The sequence below is a fragment of the Plectropomus leopardus genome, chromosome 2, assembly GCF_026936395.1.
Source record: "Plectropomus leopardus strain MGB_pleo_1.0 chromosome 2, ASM2693639v1, whole genome shotgun sequence".
Taxonomy (NCBI): Eukaryota; Metazoa; Chordata; class Actinopteri; order Perciformes; family Serranidae; genus Plectropomus; species Plectropomus leopardus.
The window spans coordinates 20,318,152-20,342,150 of record NC_142177.1 but is presented as its reverse complement, the minus strand read 5'-3'; the positions used below and the strand labels follow the sequence as shown (position 1 = coordinate 20,342,150).

The following is a 23,999-nucleotide window of genomic DNA, read 5'->3' as shown; positions in this document are numbered from 1 at the left end:
TAGTGGTAAACGTGAAAGATGTCAAATGTGCTTATCATAGGGTTATCAATTGCAAATTGTGTCAGTAAAAACAAGAAATAGTATTGCTAAAAAAAACAAATTACGCACAATTATTTTCTCAACACCCCTCGTTTTTCCCGAGTTTAAAGATGTGAACAACAACGATAAGAGGTGAAGTCAACTTCAACAAATTCAAACCTAAATTTCCTTCTCTGCAAACCAGCTCGTGGAAGTTCACAAAGCTGCACCTTCAGGCATCCAAAGCACAAATCACTCAGACAAAAACACGCACACAACATCTCTTACCTGTGCAGGGTTTCCAGCGCTGTCGTGCGATGAATGGATCGCTCAACGCATATCCTTTGCAGCAGTGTTGAGTTAAAGAAAAAAAAATCAGCGTGGATGCGATCTACAGTGAAGCTGGATGGATGGATGAATGAATGAATGAATTAATGAATGAATGAATGAATGAAAAAAGAGGGCGAGTGTGCCGCCACCTGAAGTTTGGACCGCGTGCAGCCGAGCCGCGTGCCAGGAGCTGTCCGTGGTGCTGAAAAAAAGAAAAAGAAAAAAAAACACACACTCACAAAAGACGAGCCTGCTCGGATACCTGGAGGTCTGATCCTGCTGACAGCGGTTCAAAAGTCACATTTCCAAATTGCAACTAACGCCCACTTCATTTTTCTGATGGGCGTTTCACTTTTTCAAGGCATCAACTGTGAGGAAAACAGACCCTAAATACCAATCTAGAAAAAAAATTAACTTATATAATGCTAAATTATTTGTTTAAGCGATCAAGAAATCCGACAATCGGACGCAAAGTTTAAATTCTACCTGTTACTCGAGCGTGCTGTGCAAAATCATAACTGGCAACAATGTTTCCAAAAATGATCTTGCTGCAGATGAACACCAACTCTCAGAAGGTTTGGACACCTGAGCAAAGGCGCTCCACGCATGAACAGTCGCGGAGATATTCAGTCTCATCGCAAAATAACATTATGTAACGTGGAGCCGAATGGAAAAGATTTCTATCAGCCGTTTTGTTGTAGTTTGTAAGCTGTTGGATCGGATGCGGAGAGGCTTTAAGAGTCGCTCCCTATTTGTTGAAGCGGTCAGGGGTGGGTACAGTATATTAAAAAATACCGATTCTTTAGAGACTGCTTATCTTCAGCGGTGGGAATTTTATTTGGGATCCGCAAACAAGTTGTGACACAGCACACGGAGAGTGTGAGGTCAGTCCCAGATGGCACAGCGTTGCGCGCGGGGGGACATGCGCTCTGAGAGGGTGAGCTGCGACCCTTTCCTCTGCTCCTGCAGAAAGCAGCTTCAGACACGCAATGGTCGAGCAACCAAATTTGTATGTTGAGACATCTCCCTCCCTTATCTCTTTCCACGTGCAATGTAATGAGATTAATAATTAACATCATGGGAAGGCAATAATCTCCGCGCCTTCAAAGCTGCACGACACCCCTGTGGGTTTCACAATTAATTAAATCAGTTGTTGACCCAGTGTGTCATCGCGAGTCTCTTCCAGGCTGATTTTTATTTTTGCCTTTGGACAAAGGTTGTGGTGCCAGGATTAAAACTGAAAGTGCAACAGACATGTGGTGAGGGCATCTGTCCCCGCAGACTGATCACACCTCTGTAGGCAGCGCAGCGAACAATCTCGGTCTAATCACAACACAAAATGTCACCCGCAGACTCTCGGAGATATTTTAAAGCCCGATTTCTCCCATGGTCTGAGAATGAAGAATTAGGGCGACATGTTAGTAAATGTTCTTATGAGTTGTTCTTGGATGGCCAAAACAACAGATTATGCTTCATTTCGATATTGCAGAAATACAAGAACAGAACAGTGTGAGGATGTGGGCTCAAATTAGCCTAAAACATAAAGTGTCTTATAGAAATACTTTACTCACAAAATGGCCATTTGTTTATCAGTTACTACCAACGGGTTATGCTGAATTCATGAAGAAAATTTTTCTGCCACGCATCTAATGAAGAATCCAAACAAGGTGAACAAAGGTAAATGGGGACAGTGTTTAACAAAAACAAAGCAATATCAAAAAATCTTTTTGCAAACTTTTCCACAACTTAGGCAGTATAATCTAGTCTCGTTTATCCAGTCATATGCACAGTCCTTCTAAAAAGTATGATTCAAAACATGTACAGTACAAGCAGTCATAGCATGTAGATTGCCCAGCCACAGGTGTGAACTCTGCTCAAGTGGGTCACATAGGCATGCTTGTGCTACTTGTTTGCAGAAGTGATTCATACTGTAACATTTCTGCAAAACAGCCAACCTGGTCTCACTGTCAAGTCATCAAATAACAGCGCTTGGTTATTGGCCCTCAGGTTCATACACTAGTGCACCAAGGCACACTCAAGGCAACTAACCTAGCATTAGGAGTGAGAAAGTCTGCATATGGTGTGTGGGAGGGGTGGTGGATGGGTAAAACATACTCTGGACTTTCACCCGAGAGCCGGCTGTAAAACTAAAATTCAGTTATTTTCAGTTAGAGTTAGAGTTATTTTTAATAATAATGTAATGCACTAGCATGTGTGGCATGCTGTTCTCGAGACATATGTCCCGTGACATTACTTTTTGTTACAAACATACTTAATTTAAGCCAAACTACGATGTTTTCTACCTAACCAAGTGCATTTGTTGCTTAAACCTATGTTAGTAAACTTACAAATTAAATGTTTTAACTAAGTTTAAAGTTTATTTTCAAGAGACTTATGCATTTGATTAGCAGATTAGCATTTCCTGTGAAAATGGAAGATTATTTTGAAAAAAAATATAAAAACACAATGATAGTCTGCGTGATTGCAAATTGATGTTTTGATATAGTTTTGCTGTTGTTAAATGTGGTCCACAATGACTTAAAATCATGAAGAACGTTTGTTTTCTCCGTTTGTCATGGTAACAAGGCAACATGCAGTGAGAGATACACAACAATCATTTTGCAGGTGAAGTATTACGTCAATAAGGTGTTCCTATACACCACAAGATGAAAAAACAGCTTCAGTGGCACATTGCATAGATTTTGTGATAGACAGATCTACTGGAGAGACACTCACCATTCTTTGAGTCTTTTTTGCACCTTGGGAATCATTGCAATAGCCAGAGCAGTATTGAATATTCAAGGAACATATAAATATTTGAGAGATATTAATAATAATAAAAACATAAAGTATGAGATACTACTTGATATTCATGTTAATATATGAAAACATATCATAAACATCTGATACGCACAACGCTGGACACATAACAGGTGATGAATATAACTTGTGAGTGTACCCTGGTGGACAATTTACCTTTTGCAACCTGGAGTGATAGCACATCAAGTATTTAAACCTTTAATCCTGAGCGAATGGGTGTGATTGTTTTCAAAATTATGGGAAAAAATGCTATGAGCAACTTGGTAAGAAATGTTCCACAAATTGCAAGGAATATGTAGATTTGGAAAACTAAACTAGATTTTAAAAAAAGCTAAGGGAAATGTTGTGGGGAAAAAAAGAAAAAAGCTAGGGACAAAAACTAGACTTATAATCATCATAAGTCCATATTTGAAATAATATTCAAATATTATATATATTTGTAAGCTCTTTTTTCAAATTTCATGTCTGTCTTTCTTTCTACTTTTTAAAAACAAATTTTCGGGTAATTTTCTCGTATTTTTTACTAATTTCTTGCTAATACTTGAGTCATTTTGTCTTTCATTGCTCATTGCCTGCTTCCCATGTTTGTTTGTTTTTAAAGAAATCAAGCTAATTTGCTCAGGCTCAAAGGATTAAGAAAGACACTGTTTCTAAATGACATAAAATGTATCAGTTTATAAGTCATGTCTGTAATATATGAAGCAGTATGTGTGATAAGCCAAAATTTACTATTGTGTTTTCCTGAGCAGAAAAAGAATAACATTTTCTCTCTTGGCTGATTAATCAGTAAAATTACTGTGCCTACTACAGTGTTGGACTTGAATGAAAACATTTGTACGTATAGGTCACGATGCTCATTAAGGACCACTGACTAAAGAACACATGTGTCCATCAAATATCAATAGTCTGCTGGAGCCTATTCTTCCTCTTGTGCTGTACTCACAGCTGATTAAATAAACTGTGGCACAAATGCCAAACCTCTCATTCAAATGCTGCTCAGATTAATGCAGTCCCTGCTAAAGTGACAGAATTTGGAAACAATAACATTTTGTAATCATCTTTTTAAGAGGATTTTGGCTACCCCAAATTTGTATTATTTTGTGCACATTAATGAAATATTTTAAGTGTGCCAGGGGAAATTGCTCCCTTAAGAAAATCTTAAAACAGCTTTTCTTAATTGTCTCAACTTGCACTGAAAAGTAAATTATGCCATTATTGGCTATTTCTTGAACATTTCTCTTTTATTCAGCTTTTGAATTTAATGTCTTTGCCTTTCTAATGGAAGAGACAGCAAGAGGCAGTCATTACAGTGTAAAACCATGAAAGCGTTTGGCATTAAAGAAAGAGCTTAATAAGTTATTAGGCTCCAGCTCCCTAACAACGTGTCCCACTGCCATCCACAATTTGTTACATCTCTCTGTCTCTGTGGGGATAAAGACAAATAAAAATGAATAAGAACTGTCCTCTGAGTGGAGCAGTAATGATGTAGCCTTGTATAAAAACGTATAATTGAGGTTATTTAACAAATATCTGTATAAAATAATTAATAATTGGCGAGCAATGAAAGGAGTACTTTGAGGAACTCCTGAACCTGACTGTCATGTCCTCCGTAAGAGAGGCAGAGTCTGAAGACTTGTGGGAACTTTTGTCCATATCATTGGGAGAGGTCACTGAGATAGTAAACAAACTCAGCAGCAAAGCACCAGGTTGTGGATGAGATTTGCCCTGATGCTATGGGCTCTGGACATTATTGGGCTGTCTTGACTGACATGCCTTTTCATTGTCGCATCAAGGTCAGGTACTGTGCCTTTAGAGTGGCAGACTGGGGGGGGGTGTCCCAATCATCAGGGTATCACACTGCCCGGCCTCCCTGTTAAAGTTTAGGTGCACGAAAGGAGGCTCCGACCAATTGTTGAACCTTAAATTCTGGAGGAGCAATGCTGGTCGTGAAACAGCTGACCAGTTCTTCACCCTTGTGAAAGCTGCTGGAGGGGTCATGCGAGTTTGTCCATCCAGTCTACATGTGCTTTGTGGACTTGGAGAAGGATTATGACCGTGTCCCTCGGGGAGTCCTGTGGGGGGTAGGGTCACTGTGGAAATATGGGATATCAGGGGCGCTGTCACAAACCAGTCATTTCCTGTATGACCAAAGTGAGAACTGACAACTTAAAATCAAACGTGTTTCCGGTGGGTGTTGGATTCCGCCAGGGTTGTTTCTTGTCACTGATTCTGTTTGTGATATTCATGGACAGGATCACAAGGCTCCGCCGGAAGGAGGAAGAATTGCATCTTTACTTTTTGCAGGTGATGTGGTTCTGTTGGCTCCATCACACCGTGACCTCCAGCATGCTGTGGGGTTGTTTGCAGCCAGGTGTGAAGCAGTTGGGATTAAAGTCAGCACCTCCAAATCTGACACCATTGTTCTGTTCTGGAAAATGGTGGATTGCCCCTTCTGGGTGGGGAGAGAGTTGCTGCCCCAAGCAAAGGAGTATAGGTATCTCTGGGTCTTGTTCACAAACGAGGATAAAATGGAGCGTGAGATGGTATCTGCAGGGATGCGGGTGTTGCATCGGACTGTCGTGGTAAAGAGGAAGTCATGAGCTTTGGGTAGTGACTGAAAGAATGAGATTGCCGGAACAAGTGGCTAAAATAAGTTTCCTCTGAAAGGTTGCTGGGCTTTAAAATACGGTGAGGAGCTTGAACATCTAGAGGGAGCTTAAAGTAGAGCTGGTCCTCTTTCGTGTCCAAAGGAGCCAGTTAAGGTGGTTTGGGTATCTGATCAGGATGCCTCCTGAGTGCCTCCATTTAGACGCTTTCCAGTCCAACTGGTAGGAGGCCCTGGGGCAAACCCAGAACACGATGGAGGGATTACATATCCCTCAGCCCATATCTGGCCCGGGAACACCTCAGGGTCCCCCAGGACAAGCTGGAAAGTGTTGCTGGGGAGAGGGACATCTGGAGTGCTTTGCTCAGTCTGCTGCCCCCCTGATTTAGCCCCAGATAAGCAGATGAAAGTGGATGGACTGATGGATGGACAGACGGACAGATGGAAGAAGGGTAACATGATTTTTTGTGCAACAACAATCTATGCGTTTCTGTCAAGTGAACTTTTCATTTGAAAATTTTATTACAGACAGAAAGACACAACCATGGCAATGTGCTGTACCTTACTTCCAATGTCTCACAGCACCAACAATTTCAACCTACAAACATTTCACAAATAGTCTGTGGAAGTGAATGAATTTTGGCTAAAAATGTGTGGTGTAATAAACTGACTATAGAAGAGAACATTATGTTAAAAAGCAATAATCTCAGCGCAGGGTGACAGTAAAATGTTCTGTACAGTATCCAAGGGTAAAAGTGAACATCTTTAAATTGCATTTTAAATCCTAGTCTCAGTGACTTGGAGGCTACTGTGGTGTTACATTACCGGTGCTGATGAATGTCTTTTTGCCTCAGGTTTTAGATTTTTCCCCTCAAAAAACATAATTAAATATGTCCATCCAAAAATTCATACGGCATTAGCTCCTGTAAATAGATGTTTATAAAGATGGGCAATGTGTCTTCACTTCCTCCCACTACACAAAACAAAGCTGAAATATTCCCAATACTGTCACTGCCATCTTATGCTAGTCAATTAGAGCCAGAGTCTGCGCAGCAACAATCTCTGCAATATCGAGATCCAACCCATAAACCAAACGTGAGCAGCGCCTTTGATCGCGAGCAAGCTGATTGGCCCAAAACAGCTGCCAATCATTACCTCAATCCCCCTTTTTATTGCATTAACTAACTATTTAAAACCAAACTTAAAAGAAAAAGGAAAATCTGAACAAAGACCAGCATAATAAGAACTATGTAAAAAGACAAAAACAAGCTTTGGGAAAATGTATTTGAGGTGTACTTTGAGATTTTAGTTTGGCCCATTTCCCATCTGCTTTCATGGAGGGGGCGGGGTTTATGACCTGTACTGCAACCAGCCACCAGGGGGCGATCAAGATGTTTTGGCTTCACTTTTGGGGAGCTGTTGTGTTGTGAATGCTCCAGCAAATTTTAAACCTAATGTTACTGTAAATCAAGACACCAAAATCGGGTAATGCACACGAATATGTTACAAAAAATTCCTCAGGGCATGACCTTAAAAGTGGGGTACAATAACTGTCACACACAGGCAAAAAGAAGTTATACAATGATCCAAAATAGCCGGCGTCACTGCTTTTTCCCTTGATGTAAATCTTAAACTGAAGTGTCACCTCTAATCTGAACACGAATGGTGGGGATTCACACAGGATTACAATTCGAAATGAAAAATAGAGTTGAACAAATTGTGCCTCTCATTTTCTGCACAACATGTGCAGAGAAAATTACTTAAGAAGATTTAACTAAATGGGGCTGTCTATTATTCTGTCCTGACAGAGTTTAAATATAGGATCAGGAATTATATTTTAAAAATGAGATTACAGTATAACAAAAAGTACAGGCTTCAGAAAGAGAATAAGAAGGCGCAGAAATATGGCATGTTGGTCATGGCATGAACAGCTTTAGATCCACCAACAAGATTACATGACAGATAACCAGCAACAACTGAGAAACTCTCTATCATGCCAGTGTTACATGGCTTCATCTCTTATCTCTTCAGCATCCTCCCTACTCCTCTCCATCCCCCACGGGCTCCATCTTCTCAGCCATCAGTTCAACTGCTTCTCTAGCTCCGTCTTCACCCTCAGGGACCTCCGCCTCTTCTCCATCTCCCCTCTCTTCCCTCTCCTCTCCCGCCTCCTGCTCCTCCTGATCCATGTCAAGCTCTTCAAAGGACGAGCCGCTGCCCATAGACTCGTTCGAGCCTCTCTCGCTGTTGTCCCTCTGCTTAGCGTCTTCATTTGCATCCATTACGTCCCTCAGAGGCAGGGAAGATGCCAGTGAGGCGGCTGTGGAAGCAGCTAGGGATGTCTCTCTACTGTCCCACGGCACACCGCCACTCACTGAACTCACATCACTGTGGGAGTCTGCACCTGCAACATAAACGGGAAAGAGACACAGATAAAATAGGCTCTATGAGTGTGCAAATACAAACTAGAATGATTATAGGTGAGGAAACTCAATTAGCATGGACTACAGGTGTTTGTTTGTGTGCTGATTTATTTAGTGTTGGATTAACGAAGTCACTACTACCTTCACAATTCAGAAAAGCACACGGAAAATTAAAGTTGTAAAAAATGGTTACTGCATCTCCTAAATGTTTACACTACAACAGAGACAATCTTGGGCATGGCTATTTGGATATTTGAGTAAACATTGGTTGGTATTTCTGCTTATTGGTTCTAAAGCACAACTACAGTGGCTGACAAAGGGCAAAGGGCCTAAAACATTTTCATTAGGAGAAATGTGCTGCAGCTTCAGACACAATGCTAATTCATAAACACAAGAATCCCCCAAACAAAATACACCAATGGAAATATGCTAATAAAGAAACAATGCAATGAATAAAAACAAAAAAAAAACAACAAAAAAAAAACACAAACCTTTAAAACATATGCAACAGGAGAGAAGGCTCTGTATATCCATCTCAAGATCTTCAGGCCTCTGGGGGGTGCGTTAAGTGGCACAGCGTGGTTTTCCACCCAAAAATGGGGATTTATCCCCTAGGATGTCTGTACATCCATTACGTACATACAATCCACCCAGAAGTTGTTGAGACATTTCGTAAAAAAACATAAATGTCAACCTCATTGATGATATATTAGAATGGGGACCAATCAGCTGCCAGAGAGATATTGCCCTATAGAGTCACACCACTGGCATGGTAAAACAAACAAACAAACAAACAAACAAACGTAAAGCTGTAGTTGGTAAATTTACAAAAATAACTTTGTTGTATTTGTTCAAACTGGCACTATATTAGCACAGAAATACATAAGACGAATAAGAAAAAAATATTTCTCTGCCTCCTGTTAGCTTCTAATGGCATGTGCAAGAATCCACCGCATGTGTATAATAAACAACCAGAGAACCTTAATTTACACTGTAAAATTAGGCAGTGCCGATCCAATATGAATACAGATTCTGTCACTGCATTTCCTGTTTTTTTCAAACCAAAATGAGAATATTCGTGACTTGCATGCCATGTGAAAAACAGTCATGCAAAAACAAAGCACTGCCCACCAGCCAGAACAAACTTTAAACAGCTAAACAGTACACTAAAATTTGAGGCGAGAAATAGGGCAATGCGGTTACAGAATCTTGACTCATATTTGATCAGCTCTCCCTAATTTATAAGTTGTATACTAGTTACACTAGTTATAAGATGCGTGAGAGACTCCTTGGCTCTGATTGGTTGTTTTCCAACAGCTGTGGTGGATTCGAACAAATGCCATAAGGAGCACTACCAGGAGAAACATGAAGATTATCTGTCAAGATGTATTAACATTTCCAGCAAAAAATAACTTTGTTATATACAATAACTAACATTATTATTATGCGTGTAATAAACCTCATTAAAGATGATGCAAGGGTGTTAAGATGTGTGTGTATATGCATTTTCATTCTCTGTCTTTTGTGTTATGAAACTATTATTCTTCGGTCACTTAAAATTCATCAGATCTGAATCTTTGAGTCACTTTAATATCATTATACCAACCTCGCTTGAACCCTGTTATTAAAGCTCATCAGCAGTCTGTGTGTCAGCTGAGCTCAGAGGAACCAGATTATTATTGCTAAAGAGAGAAGAGATATTTCATATGAACTCAGAGACCAGTCATGGCCAAGTTAGCGACATTACTTGAATCTAATGTTCCTGTATTGTGCTACTATGCAGCTACTAACTAAAACTTTACAAGGAGGGAACAGTTATGCTGCTGCTGTCTGAAACACATATCTGAAACAATCATGAACAGTGTCCATTAGCGTAACTGATGGAGATTTCTCACCCACATGATCAGCTTGCTAATGCCTTCACTCTAACCCTGATTCTAAGTGGCCTTTGATCTACGATTTTCCGTTTGCGAATAGCCATTCATTATCTCTTACTACTGTTATTTTTCGGTGTTACTGTGTTAGTGAACCAGGAGTTAAATGCTCTAATGTTTTGAGCAGAAGCATAGTAATTGCAGGAAAAGCCAGCGATATGAAAATCTGAAAAGAAAGGTAGAAATAAATTAAGGTTGCTGAAAAGAGCAGCACTCTTTGTCAGGTAGGTCAAAAATAAAAAAAAAAAACTACTAGAACTGAAATGAGGGAGAGAAATGAAAGAAATGAGGCCTTTGTTGGTCATACTGCCTAAAATTACAAATGAAAATAGGAATCAAGGCTCATAAATGTAACATCTCCCACCTACACAACAAATATTACTCAGTGAGCTTTCTGCAGAGGAGACGTCAGAGGCAGGATGGAAGAAAATGCCAACACTTGCTCTGCAAAAAAAAAAAACAGACTTTGAAACCTCAATGCCAAATTCTGGGTTAAAGTTTTTCCAATTTATGACTGTGTTTGTTTTATCTGACCACTTCTCCTTTCCAGCTCTTGTGCAACATACTGACGTTTTTCCTATTTTTGTGTGTCCCTAATATATTATTTGATTTAAGAAGAACAGCCTCGATATAAAACATCCTCTATAGATATAATTTGACTTGAGCTGACTTCACCATCCCACAAGACACTAAAATACTATTGTCCGAGCCTTTTCCCTGCTGCTTTCACACTCCAAATAAATCTCATCCACACTTCAAAGTGTGTTTGCACTAAATGTGTCATCTGGGACCCAAATACAATAAACAGGGAGTATTTGAGCTCCCCGCTGAGGCCAGTCTTTCCTTTTCATTCAGTCACATCTCAGTACCACTCAGCAATCTAATTATCACATCTGGCAGATCTGATCCTGTCTGCATGACGAATATCATATATGAGAAGTCCATTTAGGTTATTTATAATATCTGTTTATGAGTCTGTTGATTAGCCAGCCGGTCCAAACAAAACCACTGGGAATAATCTATGGTAGATCAGATCCACTATAAATGTGATGTGACTGAGTGGTTTAAAATGCATATGATTGTAGGTTGCAATTTATATTTCATTTGCACATTGCAGTTAAAGTACTTTTCCAGAGAGACTCATTTTACAATACAAGGAATTTTACGGGAAATAATGGGTCTATTTAGGGTAATTGGGTGGACAGCCCCCGAAGGAAGAGCCTCAACACACTGGACAACTTTCACCCCCTCTACAACTGCTAGCAAGTGCTGAAATTGGTACCCTGGTTGAAGCCAGCTGTGCCTCTGAAAGTCTTTTAGATAACATTTGCCTAAATTAGTTGCTAAATTGGGCCCATTGGGATTATTAGCAGAGAATCAAGGTCTTGTTCTTCCAACTGTTTGGAACAGAGGAAAGGATTTTTTTAAGGTGGTAATTAGAGACGGATTGGGCTGAGGCATGCTGAGACCTCAGAAAATCGGAGTGTGAGTGGATGACGAGAAAGATGTGACAATAAAATGTATAAACAGGAGTTAAAAGATGATACAGATGTTTGCAAATAAGAGCTAGAAAAAGGAGCTTATAAGAATATTCATCCTAAAATATACACATGTATTGCTGCACATCATAAACAGTGTTATTATAAAAAAAAAAAAGAATTTGTTTCCATCCAAATTTAGCACAAATTCCTAGAAATCAGGCAAAAGAAAATGCACATAAATGCGCACTCCATGCACTACTGTTATGTGAATATTAGGAGAGGGACACATTAAAATTCACATTTGGTGGCACTTTTTTTTCCAGATGGAAACCATTAAATCATAAAAGATGTGACTTAAAAAGTAGAAGATGTGACTTAAAGAACAGCAGTCAGATTTCAAACAAACAAACAAACAAAAACAATAGGGAAAACATGATGTAAAAATGGCATTTATTTATTTCATTGAGGAAGGTTACATTCTCCTCATCAGATATCCGCACCTCCGCACAGATCTGATGTTTCTGGCTGCTGGGACTTTTTGTCTCAGATGTTGACCTCTTCTTTGCACAGTGAAGGAGAAGATTAAGCGGACTTTTACCCAGATCCTTCATGTCATAATTTATTCTCTTTCGGTTGCACTTCATTGCATTTAGCTTTCATTGATACGCCGAAATTTTTCACCGCAGCTGAGGACAAAAAACCTTTTTTTATTTTATCCTTCTTAAAATTTCTGGCACAATAAAAGTTGGCTGGAAATGCAATTAATATCTCCTTCTAAACCTGACATACTTTATGCATTGCAATGCTTCATACAGTTGCAGACTTGTACTGGTTGTGTGGACGTGCACACAGTTCCATTCATACTACAATTTAGGATCCCCATCAGTCTGGCTTTCCACGCATGCACAATTCCTGGTGGAGTATTGGCAGATCATATCGCGCAAAAAACTAACATATGTTTCCTTCGTCTTCTTGGCAAACCAGCTAAAGTCACATGCGTCCATACTGAATTGGTATGTGGAACAAGTATCATTTTAACTGGAGCATGCACTGTTGGTGTGCTTGCTATATGCATAGTCTGCATGATCAAAAATTTTGGTCTGCACGCAGATGTTCACATTGAGGTCCATGTAGACCCTCAAGGACATGGGCAGATGATGACATTTACATAATGTGGACCAAAGTGGATCATCATGGACACAAAGATGCAGTAATTAGCCATAAGTGAGCAGGGTTTGTATGGCCACATGTGACAGACAGTGTTACCTCCCACAATAATCACGCACTTTAATAAGGCATTATTACCAAATGATGTGTAATTATACAGTGATTACAAACAGACCATTAGTTACTGCACAAGTACAATTAGCAATTATAAACTATTTGACAAGTTTAACAAGCCAATATTTTGTAAGGCTGTACCTTAGCTGGGTCCAATAAGTCCACTGTGACTGTGATGATCAGACCATTCAACAGTGGGATAAATGGTGTAAAAATGAAGCCCACTGGCCTGTTTTACACTGAGGCCGATTGGCGTCCTCAAAAGATTAACAAGCTTCTCGCAGCACAAACAGTGGATGCTGCGATCACAACATTATTATAAAAGTGTTTTCATTTTGTTTGGGTGTTTACTCACTCTCAGTGTGCTGTAATAGTAGAAGCAGGACAAATGTTTGACACAGGGAGAGTTTATGGTCGAGGCGGTCTATAATGCGGACAGCAGAGTTAAGGGATGAAAAGTCGAAGGCAATCTCCCAGGTGCCAAAGCGGGATATCCACCGCTGGCTTGTCAGACAAAGCTTAGCTCCACTGATTGATCTGTCTCTCATTAAGAAAGCTTAGCTGTGTCTGGGAACATAAACACACTTACACAGTCTCCATCTCTGACAGCGGCTGATGAGTCCTATTACTCATGTAATACACCAGCACAAAATCAAAACTATACAGAAAGACCAGCCATGATGTAGGAACACTGCTCACAAATAGGCGACATTCATCCAGCCTCACACCTGCCTTCCTGTTGTTGTGTAACATTTCATACCTGAGCTGACGGTGCAAATGTTGAACTCTTTGGAAAATGCACACCTCAACAAAAACATCAGTTTCTTCATTTGAAAGAAAGTAAAACTCATATTAAGAAATTCAACAAAACTTTCCAAAGAAACAACCAAGATTAGTATACACTGCAATTTTGACAAGTGGGTCCTGCAAACGCACAATATACAGTACAGCCGTGTAGAGTCTGATAAAAGCAACACTTCACAAGAGCAATTTGGTCACTCTTGAAACTCCATTTATGTTTCTGCTACCGCCAATCACACAATAGCTCCTTCTCAGCTCTTTTGTTAACAGCAAAGAGGCCTTGGGTGTTGAGTGGTCCAAGGGAGCATAAACACATTCCTTAAAGAGAGCCTAAAGCATATGTGAAAAAGAATAAACACCTCGTACCAGGAGGGACTGAAGTTTTTTCTAGACAGCCAACAGTTGCTGTTGTTTTGATTTTTTTTTTTTTTTTTTTAAGATTATTTTTTGGGCATTTTTTAGCCTTTATTAGACAGGACAGATGGCTGGCGTGAAAGAGGGAGAGAGAGAAGGGACGACATGCAGCAAAGGGCCACGAGCAGGAGTCGAACCCGAGGCCACTGCGGCAAGGACACTGCCTTCATTCATTGGGCGCCTGCTTTCTCAACTCTGCCACCGGACGCCCCAGTTGTAGTTTTTTTTTATTATTGTTATTATCCTTTCTATTTTTTATTTATTTTTTACATTATTTGGTGGATTTTTTATTACATTATTAGTATTACTATTATGATGATGATGATGATGATCATCATCATCATCATCATCATCATCAGGTATTTTCCCCTCATTGTTATCTGCTAAGTCTTATATAGCTCTTCTGTCTCTATTTCATCAGTTACAAATATAGACACACGCATACACATACACGTGTGTCCTACATAGCCACCCTGAGAAATAACTGGTTTTTTTTTTTTATTTATAACACCAAGAATGCTGTTATATTGAATTTATTTATTTATTTTTATACATTTTTTGTTGTTTTGTCTCATTTTGTCTATATTCTAATTTCGACCTGCTCCTCTGTATGTGCTGCGAGTCAGGACCTCATTTCAGTGTACTACCCCTTGGACCAACATGAAAATAATCCAGTGTTCTATCATATTATAAAAGAAAGCCTTTTAATGCTTTAAATGTGCGTATTTGACATGTTTTTTGCTGTCAATCATCTACATTATGATCTCAAACGATCCTGTTTATCTAACCTAATTCTTATTTGAACTCTTCCCTCTTTTTCATTCTCTGTGATATATATGAGTTTGACTTTTACCATAAGATTCTTATTGTTGCAGTCACTGCCTTTAGCTATTTTTTTTTATTAAATCAGGATATTAATTTTATCCAACACAGTTAAAGGACAGCGCTCCATGCGTAATGACATTTCACCTTTAGCTACCACACCCAACCCCCTGCATGGGACTCTGACACGCTCCCAGGAAGTTATTCTGTGCACAGTAACCTCTCTTTAGGCCTGTCAGGCTACCCCCTTCAGACCAACTGAGTGCTGAACAATGAGACAACCTTTGAAAGTAAAATTAATGATTTTCCCTGTTAAAATGTTGTTTGTTGACAGGATTGTTTTTCATATGATTCCTTTGTTTAGAGGGGTCTGAGGATGTACCCAGAATGCCAACATTATGGATGCATTAAAAAATGTGAGAAATAATAACCCAAATTATATAATCAATTCTTTTTTTCTTTGTTTAATGTGAATGATTTGATTTGTTATATTTTCTCTTTTCATGTATAGAAGAAATCAACAATAAACTGCTGGCGGAGGGGGGGTGCTCTTGGATCCCAGTGCCACCAACATCAGTACAGGTTTTTGACTAACCACTACGAACACTTGGATTATGTTGCATGAGCAGTTAGTGTTCATATCATATCCGCTCTGGAACTGTCGGCTTCACTTCACTGTCCATCATGAGTTAGACAATAAACATGCTCTCTCTTATAATATTGTGCATCCTGCAGCTTGATGAAATTTATCAGCTCATCTGAACAAAACCCGCCAAGCTCCACTTTGATTAAAAGCTTGTGACAGTCAACACAATGTGCTCAACAAAAGCTGTGTATTTATTAAACATTGCCAAATTCAAATTATCGTTCAAACCATTTCAAGTTCAATGGAGAAACTGTTCACCTCTTGTATGGTTTCTGGTTTATGAGATTGTGAGGGTATATTTCTGGATTAAACAGAAAACAGTGAAGACTGCATTTGTGTGTGTGCATGCATGTGTGTGTGTGAGTGAGTGAAACAGAGAGCGAGAGAAACCACCATTAAAAGATTATAAAACACGATCAACTCTGTTTTATCTGAATTGCCGTGGTGAAATGTTTTCTAACACTTTAGTTCATTCTTATTAACTTTCTCATTTGTTAGAAGAGCCATAATAAAACTTTGTCTCGGTCTGGTGACCAGTCTGCTGACAAACTAATTTAAAGTTGTGAATAGCCTTGACTCTCAGTTCAACAGAAAGTCAGCGGCACCACAGCTGACAATTGTGCTGTTTCTGTCTGAAGAATGGCCTTTACCTGTCTCTGGCTACAATGGAGACCCCAACATGCCAAAGACCCGTGAGCACACAGAGATCACGTAAGACCTTCTTCGTGATACACTGTCTGCTGTGTTTTACAAGACATTTAACATGATCTAAGCTCAAAGAAGACAGCAGCTGATGCAAAACCAGCCCACTTCCACCCACTCTGTTGCACCGAACCAACACCACCTTCTTTCTCTAGTGATTTGTACAATAACAAAGTCAATACTGCCACGAGTCCAGCCTACAGGTCCAGCAAGTTTGAAAGAATAATAGTAGCAGAGAAGACATTACGCTTGAAGACACATACTTGTAGTGACAGAACAATTACAGAGTCTCGTATATCACATGCGTTCAGAGATCAAGGGCAGGAGGGGAGTCAGTGCGGGTTGGACAAAATAAAAGTTGCCACACATTTCCTCTTTTTTTGCTTCTGACTGACAAGCTATAATCTCAAAAGAGCAGAAACCTGTGTTTCTATTAACTCGCTTCATTAGACTGGAAAAGAGATTAGATTCAATGACAAAATAGCACAAAAAATACTTGCTATTGGATGATCACCTTTTTTTTTTTTTTTTTACTTTTTGGGGGCAACACCCCCCCAAGGGAAAACTTTTTAATATACAGTATAAATATAGATATTACCATTTAACTTCCCCCAACTGATTACTTACATTCAATTATTTTTTGTATTAGAGGTTTCTTAAAATTATATGCGCAAATATGCAAATGAAGCTCATTCTAATTAAAAATTCACTAATTTGCATACATTTCCAAAACAAAAACCTGAACATCAGATAAAGCTTGGTGCAAACTTCTTGTTGCAGTTTGTTTACCCATTTGTCATGGTTTGGGGGTTTTGTCATACTGTGGACTGTTTGGGGGTTTTTTGTTTTCTGTTTTTTCCTTGTTTCTAGTTACTGATGTTGTTTCCTGTTTTATTGTGTATTTTTACTCCTTGTGTGTCACCTGTGCTTTGTCTCCCTGTCTCCCTGTCTCTCTATTTCTCTGTGTGTCTCTGTGTCTCAGACAGAACGAACTGACCAGTCATGGACCCAGCAGAGCAATTTCTTGTCATTCCCTTTTCCAATCCCTTCTGGGGAACCTGCCTGGTTTTAGGGGTCCTCAATCCTTAAAAAAGACTCCCAAGCCACTCAAAAACAACGTCCACTCTGATCCTCCCAGACATCAGCTCAAGCCCCAGCCCGATGTGCCCCCCACCCAGCTTACCAGCCACCAGCTTCCCTGATGGCCGGCTAGCCTCCTGCCCTCTCCTCGCTTTTAGTAAAGCTCGCTTTTAGTAAAGCTCACCTTTAGTTTATACTTCTGGCTGCCTTTTTATTTGTTCTGGTCCTCATCTTGCATCCACACCTGGGACCATTGGACTCAATGATTTTTGCAGAGAGAATTTTATATCTATGTAATTTATATCTGCAAAAATCCTGTTAACAGCCATAAGAAATATCAATTTTAGCCCCATTTTTTGGAATAAAATCCAACTGTGAATGATATATAATATAACCCCACTCTGAAAACCTTCAGAATATAGATAGATAGATAGAAGAAACTGGAGCATATCGGTGCATGGAGGTGCTACTGAATTGGAGATTTCCAGCTTAGAGGAGGAGAACAACTCTTTATGTATTGATAAATTTCCAAATTTTTTTTTAGCAAAAAATACACTGTAAGTATAAAGGGTAAAGATTTTAACTAATTGATAACACCATAAAACTTTCCCACTTGATAACTTGAAGGAAGACAATATATTTTTTATTACATGTTTTCTGGAATGTTATGTTTTCGATATGCAGATAATGCATTATCTAATTGAATATGCACCTTTAGCATACATTTACATACATTTACAGAGGAGAATTTTGAACTTAAATAAACACTTGTATTTTGGATCTTTTATTTCAACACGTCTAAAAGATGACATGTTATGGAAGCAAAACCTGAAAGCTGTGCATCAAAAAAAAAGTTTTCATCTTGGTTGTATTACCTTATCAAAACATCTGTTTGCAGTTCAACAGACAACATTTTTTTAGTAGCTGGAATTTTGTTGTCAGGGAGAGCTTTTTAGCTTACGCTGTCAATTATTTCCTAATGAGGGCTCAACAGTAACAACAGTGTTTGATTGGAATAAACAAAATACACAGCATTACCTGTAATGTCAGTTCCTCTGTCCTCGTCAGAGTCCTCTTCTTTAACATCTGTTTTAACCTCCTCCTTCATCTCTGGAACAAAGAAGTCCGTCTGTCGAGACAGTGGAACCATATAGTTGGTGACATCTGAGCCACAGATCTCAATAGTTGGGAATGCACACAGCTTCCTCTCCTGCAGAAGAAAACAACATAAAGTTAATAGTTATATGTAAAGCCTAACATAAGCCATTGTTATATAGTTGCTGTGTGTGTACTCCTTTAGCAGTGCTGGGGGAAAAAAAAGTTAGTAAAGCCTGAGTATCAGCTGAAGTTGGCACAACAGAGCTTCACTAACTTTTACAGGTCCCTACAATTAAGATGGTGTTAACCTTTCATAATTACATTGTGCTGGGATTGGAAAGAAACACAGACGAGCACGTAAGTTATTATAAACTGCGACAAGCATGATGTAATAAGAAAGAGCTGATAAGACTGAACATTTAGGTAGAAATTCTTTCAGTGTGTTTATGAGAGGCCCTCCTATTCTGCCCAGTCAACTGCTTCATACTCAGCCTTTTAACAAATTTGACATGTAAAATTACAGATGATTTAGATAACTACAATGGTCTTAGATCGGCCGAAAATATAACAGATTGTGTAGCTTTAAAATGTCTCCATTTTGCTGACATAACACTATGTCTTTGGCACATTAATATGAATATGCCCACCCATGTGAGTCCATTAAAGTTGCATTACCATCCACATCTATGTGTCTACATTTGCACCCTCCTATGGTGTGTGTAGAAAGTGGAGGGTTTATAAATATTATACTATATTTTCTCTAAAGAGGACATTAGCCTTGCATAATTTTGCTTCATGCTTTCATATAGTTCCTGAGGGATTGCAGAGGCGTGAGCTCTGCAATGGGATGTCAGAGTGCAGCTGGAGCAGAGCTGGGTGGGCTGCGCACACCGGTCTCAGCTATGATCGGTCGCAAAGTGACACATGAATGTTTCAGTATGAGATACAATGCTGGAATACATGATCAAAATAGGCATGACAGTATAACAAACTTAAGCAGTGCAAGTGCTACAAAATCTAATTAACACAAAAGTTTGTACAGTTTTACTTTAGAAGGTTTTATTCTCCAGTATTTGGTCACATAGCCAGTGTTAAAATGTTACTTCTCCTGTGGATGGAAAATTATACTTCAGCATAGTTTTACTTTTATTAATGCTGTTCCTATTTTGTCCAAACTCTTCATAACATACTGTAAGTATGGATAGCACTTATTTCCTCATTTCTATCACATTTCTAATATCTTAACAATAACTGACAAAGCCGTTTATTGGCTATAGTGGTGAAAGACGTATTCAGGTCACCTATAAAGTGTCAGTAACACAAGATAAAAACACTCCATTAGAAGTCAAATCTGTCATTCAACAATCATTACTCATATCTCAAAATTACTCAGGTATAACTGCATAATTATTTTCAGCAAAATGTATCACAAGTTTAAAAAGTGTAAGTTCACTGCAGAAAATGGCTATATAGTGATAAATTATTGAATCACTGATGCATTATTAGTGTAAGCAGAATTTAGCGTATTGTAGTTGGTTAAGTTGGAGCTAATTTTAGCTACTTTATGTACTATTCAGTAATTTAATGTATAACAGAGCAAAGTGTTTGATTTCAAGTACCTTTATATTACACTTCAAGAGAAACTATGCCCACATATATATTTCCAATAGTAAAAGACAGTCTGAAAATATTAGCAAACTTGAACAACTTTCAAATCCAAAAACTAGAGTGCTAAAACTCAAATTTGGGTTGACATAGGGTATAAAATCTGGAGCTGCTCCATAGATAAAGAACTGGGAGGATGACACTGGGAGCAGCCAGGGTTATGTTCTGAGTGTGCATTTTCTGTTACAGAGCTCCCGAACATTACAACAGATTAAAGCTCATTTGGATATGAAAAAGAGAATGAAACCAAATCGCGTTCCGGTTTACTGTATAAGGAGCAGCTCAAGACTTTATAAACGCTGAGGTCACAAGTTTGAGACTTTGGGCCAGGAAAATGCTAGGTCGGGCGCTGGGTGTTAGTCTTGTGTCTACTCTGTGCCAACTTTAAAAGGGAGCAAAGGCAGGTTGTTTCTGAAGTTGCTAAGTGACCATAATCAACACAGTAACACAGCCTACCAATACATCTCAAGTTTTGAGGTGATCGTCTTCCAGCCATTGTTGTTTATGTGTGTATTTCGCCTAAAATGTAGTGTGTAGAACAGATGTAAAGCTCGTAGCCCTGCGCTAAAACCTTACAACTTCTTACATTGCACTGATTTAAGAGGGAAGACATCGACCGCCTACTGGCTGTGATTGCATTTCTGGTCACATGGCATGTGATGCTGCTTCCCAAAAGTTAAACTTTGTTCATTTAAGGGCGCATTGGGTGACCTTATGTCTCTGGTTTCTGGCTTTGAGAGAGTAGTTCATGTTCACTAATATTGATTGAACTTTGCAAGACCATGGAAATAACAGATTGGATTTCTTAATTCAGGCAGTTTTTCCTTTAATTTAAGTGCATGAGTTAATGTCCTAAGTTAATTTCATCATTAATACACTAAACATATATCCTTATTGTACAGACTTTATTGGTGATTGAGCATCAGAAATGTAATATCCTCTACTTTACAAGAAAGACTTCAAGCTCAATTCTTCATTTCAACCTCTCACGCCTAAAGTGACCATTTGCACAAATTAAAGTGCCGTGCTTTTAAGAAGCAGTTTATCCAAATCTTACTTTCTTTAACAGATACTGTACTGCCTCTGATAAGTTTCATTTCCATAAAGTCGCTCCTGGATAAATGTCTTTTTTCTTCAAATAGTACTTTTATGTTTGACTTCTCTTTGTTCGGGACCTCTTGTGGTTTTTCTTACATATCCTTTCCCACGTGATCACATTCTACTACGCAATATAACTCCCTTTTCTGGAATTTTTATTCTCATGCTGGTTGGCCCCTTGCTGCATGAAAGCTCTCAGAATTTCATAACCACCTCGTCTCCAAATTGAAGTGAATGTAAAGACTTCCAATGTTGCCATGGTTGTGCGACAAATAGGGCTTTTATGGGCTATTCCGAGAGGGCAAGAAACTCGTTGGATGGTCTCAGGCCAGTCAGCTGACTCATTTTCCTCCAGGTCAGGGTGATCTAGGCTGATTGATTGGTTTTAATCTCATCCTCTGCAAAATAAGACTGTAGGAGTTGGTATGAATCACCTGGCTGCTACACACGGGGGCTCCAGCCCTGGGGCTGCCTATGCAAATGAGTACCCATCTCCTTGAACCTGCTCCGATAATGAGCAGGGAAAACTAGACAAAGACGGTTCACTATACTGTAGGTGCACAGTCATACACACATAGACACACACACATCTCCAAGGGATACTGTCACAGATGAGAGAAGAGAAACAGCATGTGAGAGAGATGTGTACCAATATATTTGTGCAAAACTGACAGTAACTTTTACCTTGTTAAAACAGGAACTTGTTCATCATTATCATATTCTCTCAGTGTAAGAGGTTTCGGTCCTTATGCCAGGAGGGACTGCAGGATTTCATTTCCACCAGACATCAGGTGATTTGACTGATTAACATCACCATAGACCATGGAGGAGGAGCTCGTCATGAAATCACCTCACATTATCTCTGGTAAAATTGAAAAATACGGCATATTCTCAGCCCTCCATGACAGTGTGAGACCTCTCGCTCTGCTGCATGCATGGATTTTTCGCCTTCAGCTCAGGAAATGACAAATTTCGCTACCAACTCAAAATATTTTTTTTTGTAGCCGTAGGTAATTAGTGCTGCTTTGACATTACTGTGGCATGTGAAGCTGAGTAGGCCATGCTGAGAAAACTCTTTTGGATGACTAGGTTATGCATCACTCTGGTACATATTTTCAGTAATTTAGTTGGCGACACTTTCATTGAAAAAGCATCTCAGTTTTAACTGGACTTGATCAATTTTAATATTTTTTGATAGGATATGGTCCTATGGTCTGCTGGCCAAGTTTAGGCCACATTGTTGTTTACATATCTTCCAAGCACTGCAATATAATGGTTAGTTAAGGGAAAATAGTATGTCTTAAGCACTGTCATTTTGTGATTATCTGCTACAAACATACGTTTCTATGCAAATAATTTGTGTTACAGACACATTTCTGCCAGTACAAGATATTTCAAGAGCTGTAAAGGTGTTTTTTTTTTTTGTTGTTGTTTTTTGCAGTATCATGTCGTTTTGTTTTTTTTTAACTCATTCTTACCTTCCCTTCTAACCAAATTCACTCCAAACTTAAGTGTTAAAGTAGAATACCTGAGGATATATTTTTCAATGTTTAATCTGTAATAATGATTTTAGTTCAACTTTCTGTTGATATCCAAAGTTTTGCCCTTTGATGTATTTCAAAGAACTCTGTGACTCCACATGTGAATATTAGGGTATTCCTTATCACTCCCTGTATTGTTGACATGATGAATTGCTTCAAAATAGATGGTAATTTATACATAATTAACCCTGCTCCCATGTGTGTTTGAAAAAGCTGTCACTGTCAAATGAAAACAGACCTACACATGTAAACCAAACTGTTATTCAACCTCTTTAAATAATATTACAACTCTACATAAGATCATCCTTCCATTAGAAAGTACTGATAGAAATCTATTTATTTTATCCTTGTTATTCACCGTCTTATGTGACAACCGAAAAAAAAGAAAAAAGGAAAACACGGCTAACATCTACTGTAAAACGTCAATAAGCTGATCTAAGCAGAAGTTATTTTTCTGACCAATAATCCATATTTACTTTCACCAGGGAAATTAATAAAGAAATACCAGATAGATTAACTGCCCTGCTGTAATCAAAACTTGCTCCTGGCTTGAATGTTTTAATTATACAACATGAAAGGTGTTCTATTGTTTCCCTCTGCCGTTTACTGGTCTCAGCTTCCCACGTCTGCTGTCTGATTGGGTGCCATCTATTTCCCTAACGCCTCTCATGGAGTCAACATGCATCCACTTAACCTGCATCTGTGTCCGGGAGCTGCTGCATTTCAAACGTGCTTTCCTGCAGGGTACAAAGGCATTTGCGACTGAACCGTCTTAAACAGGTCAGTCGTTCCTCCCTGCTGCCTCAGAGCAGACTCAGTCACACTGATGAACTAGTTGGTACGGCACTATTAAACCCATGCTTTCCACAGAGCATTACCTGTTCCTAACCTTACAGTGGCTCTACAAAATGGGTCACTTTCAGTCCTGGCCCCTCTCTCTATGTTATGCAACCTCGCACTTAATAATTAATGACCTTGCAGCACTGAGGTGTTTTGTCTATTAAATGTATTACATTCAAATTGTTGGAGAAGAAGTGATCCTATTATTATACAAAAACACCCTTCAATTTATTTCAAATGGCACTGCCTTTTATTTCATGATAAAATCCCCACAGCTATGGTGTTGTGCCTGCAAGAAAAACTGAAAATTCTGTTGATTTCTTTTTTTTTTTTTTTTTTAATTATGTGCAATCAAGCAATAAGGCGCACAGGTTTCAATTTCAAGCAAAAAACCACTCCA

At 39.0% G+C, this 23,999-nt stretch overlaps 2 protein-coding genes across 3 annotated transcripts in view; both read right to left on the bottom strand.

Annotated features, from left to right (window-relative positions):
* grm2a (glutamate receptor, metabotropic 2a) overlaps nt 1–6,135 on the bottom strand; it is a 45,669-nt gene extending 39,534 nt beyond the window's left edge. The window contains exons 1-2 of one of the 2 annotated variants that reach the window (XM_088087667.1): nt 498–6,135; nt 307–360 (exon numbers count right to left, since the gene is read on the bottom strand). The gene's annotated coding sequence lies outside the window, so the exon portion shown is untranslated. Of the gene's footprint in view, nt 1–306 lie in introns of both variants that reach the window. The other variant, XM_088087665.1, reaches the window with a different exon arrangement.
* Nucleotides 6,136–6,271: 136 nt separating this feature from the next.
* tex264a (testis expressed 264, ER-phagy receptor a) overlaps nt 6,272–23,999 on the bottom strand; it is an 85,278-nt gene continuing 67,550 nt past the window's right edge. The window contains 3 exon segments of the mRNA XM_042504257.2: nt 6,272–7,814; nt 7,816–8,177; nt 18,396–18,567. Coding sequence (XP_042360191.2) covers nt 7,776–7,814; nt 7,816–8,177; nt 18,396–18,567 — 573 coding nt within the window. The 3' untranslated portion in view covers nt 6,272–7,775.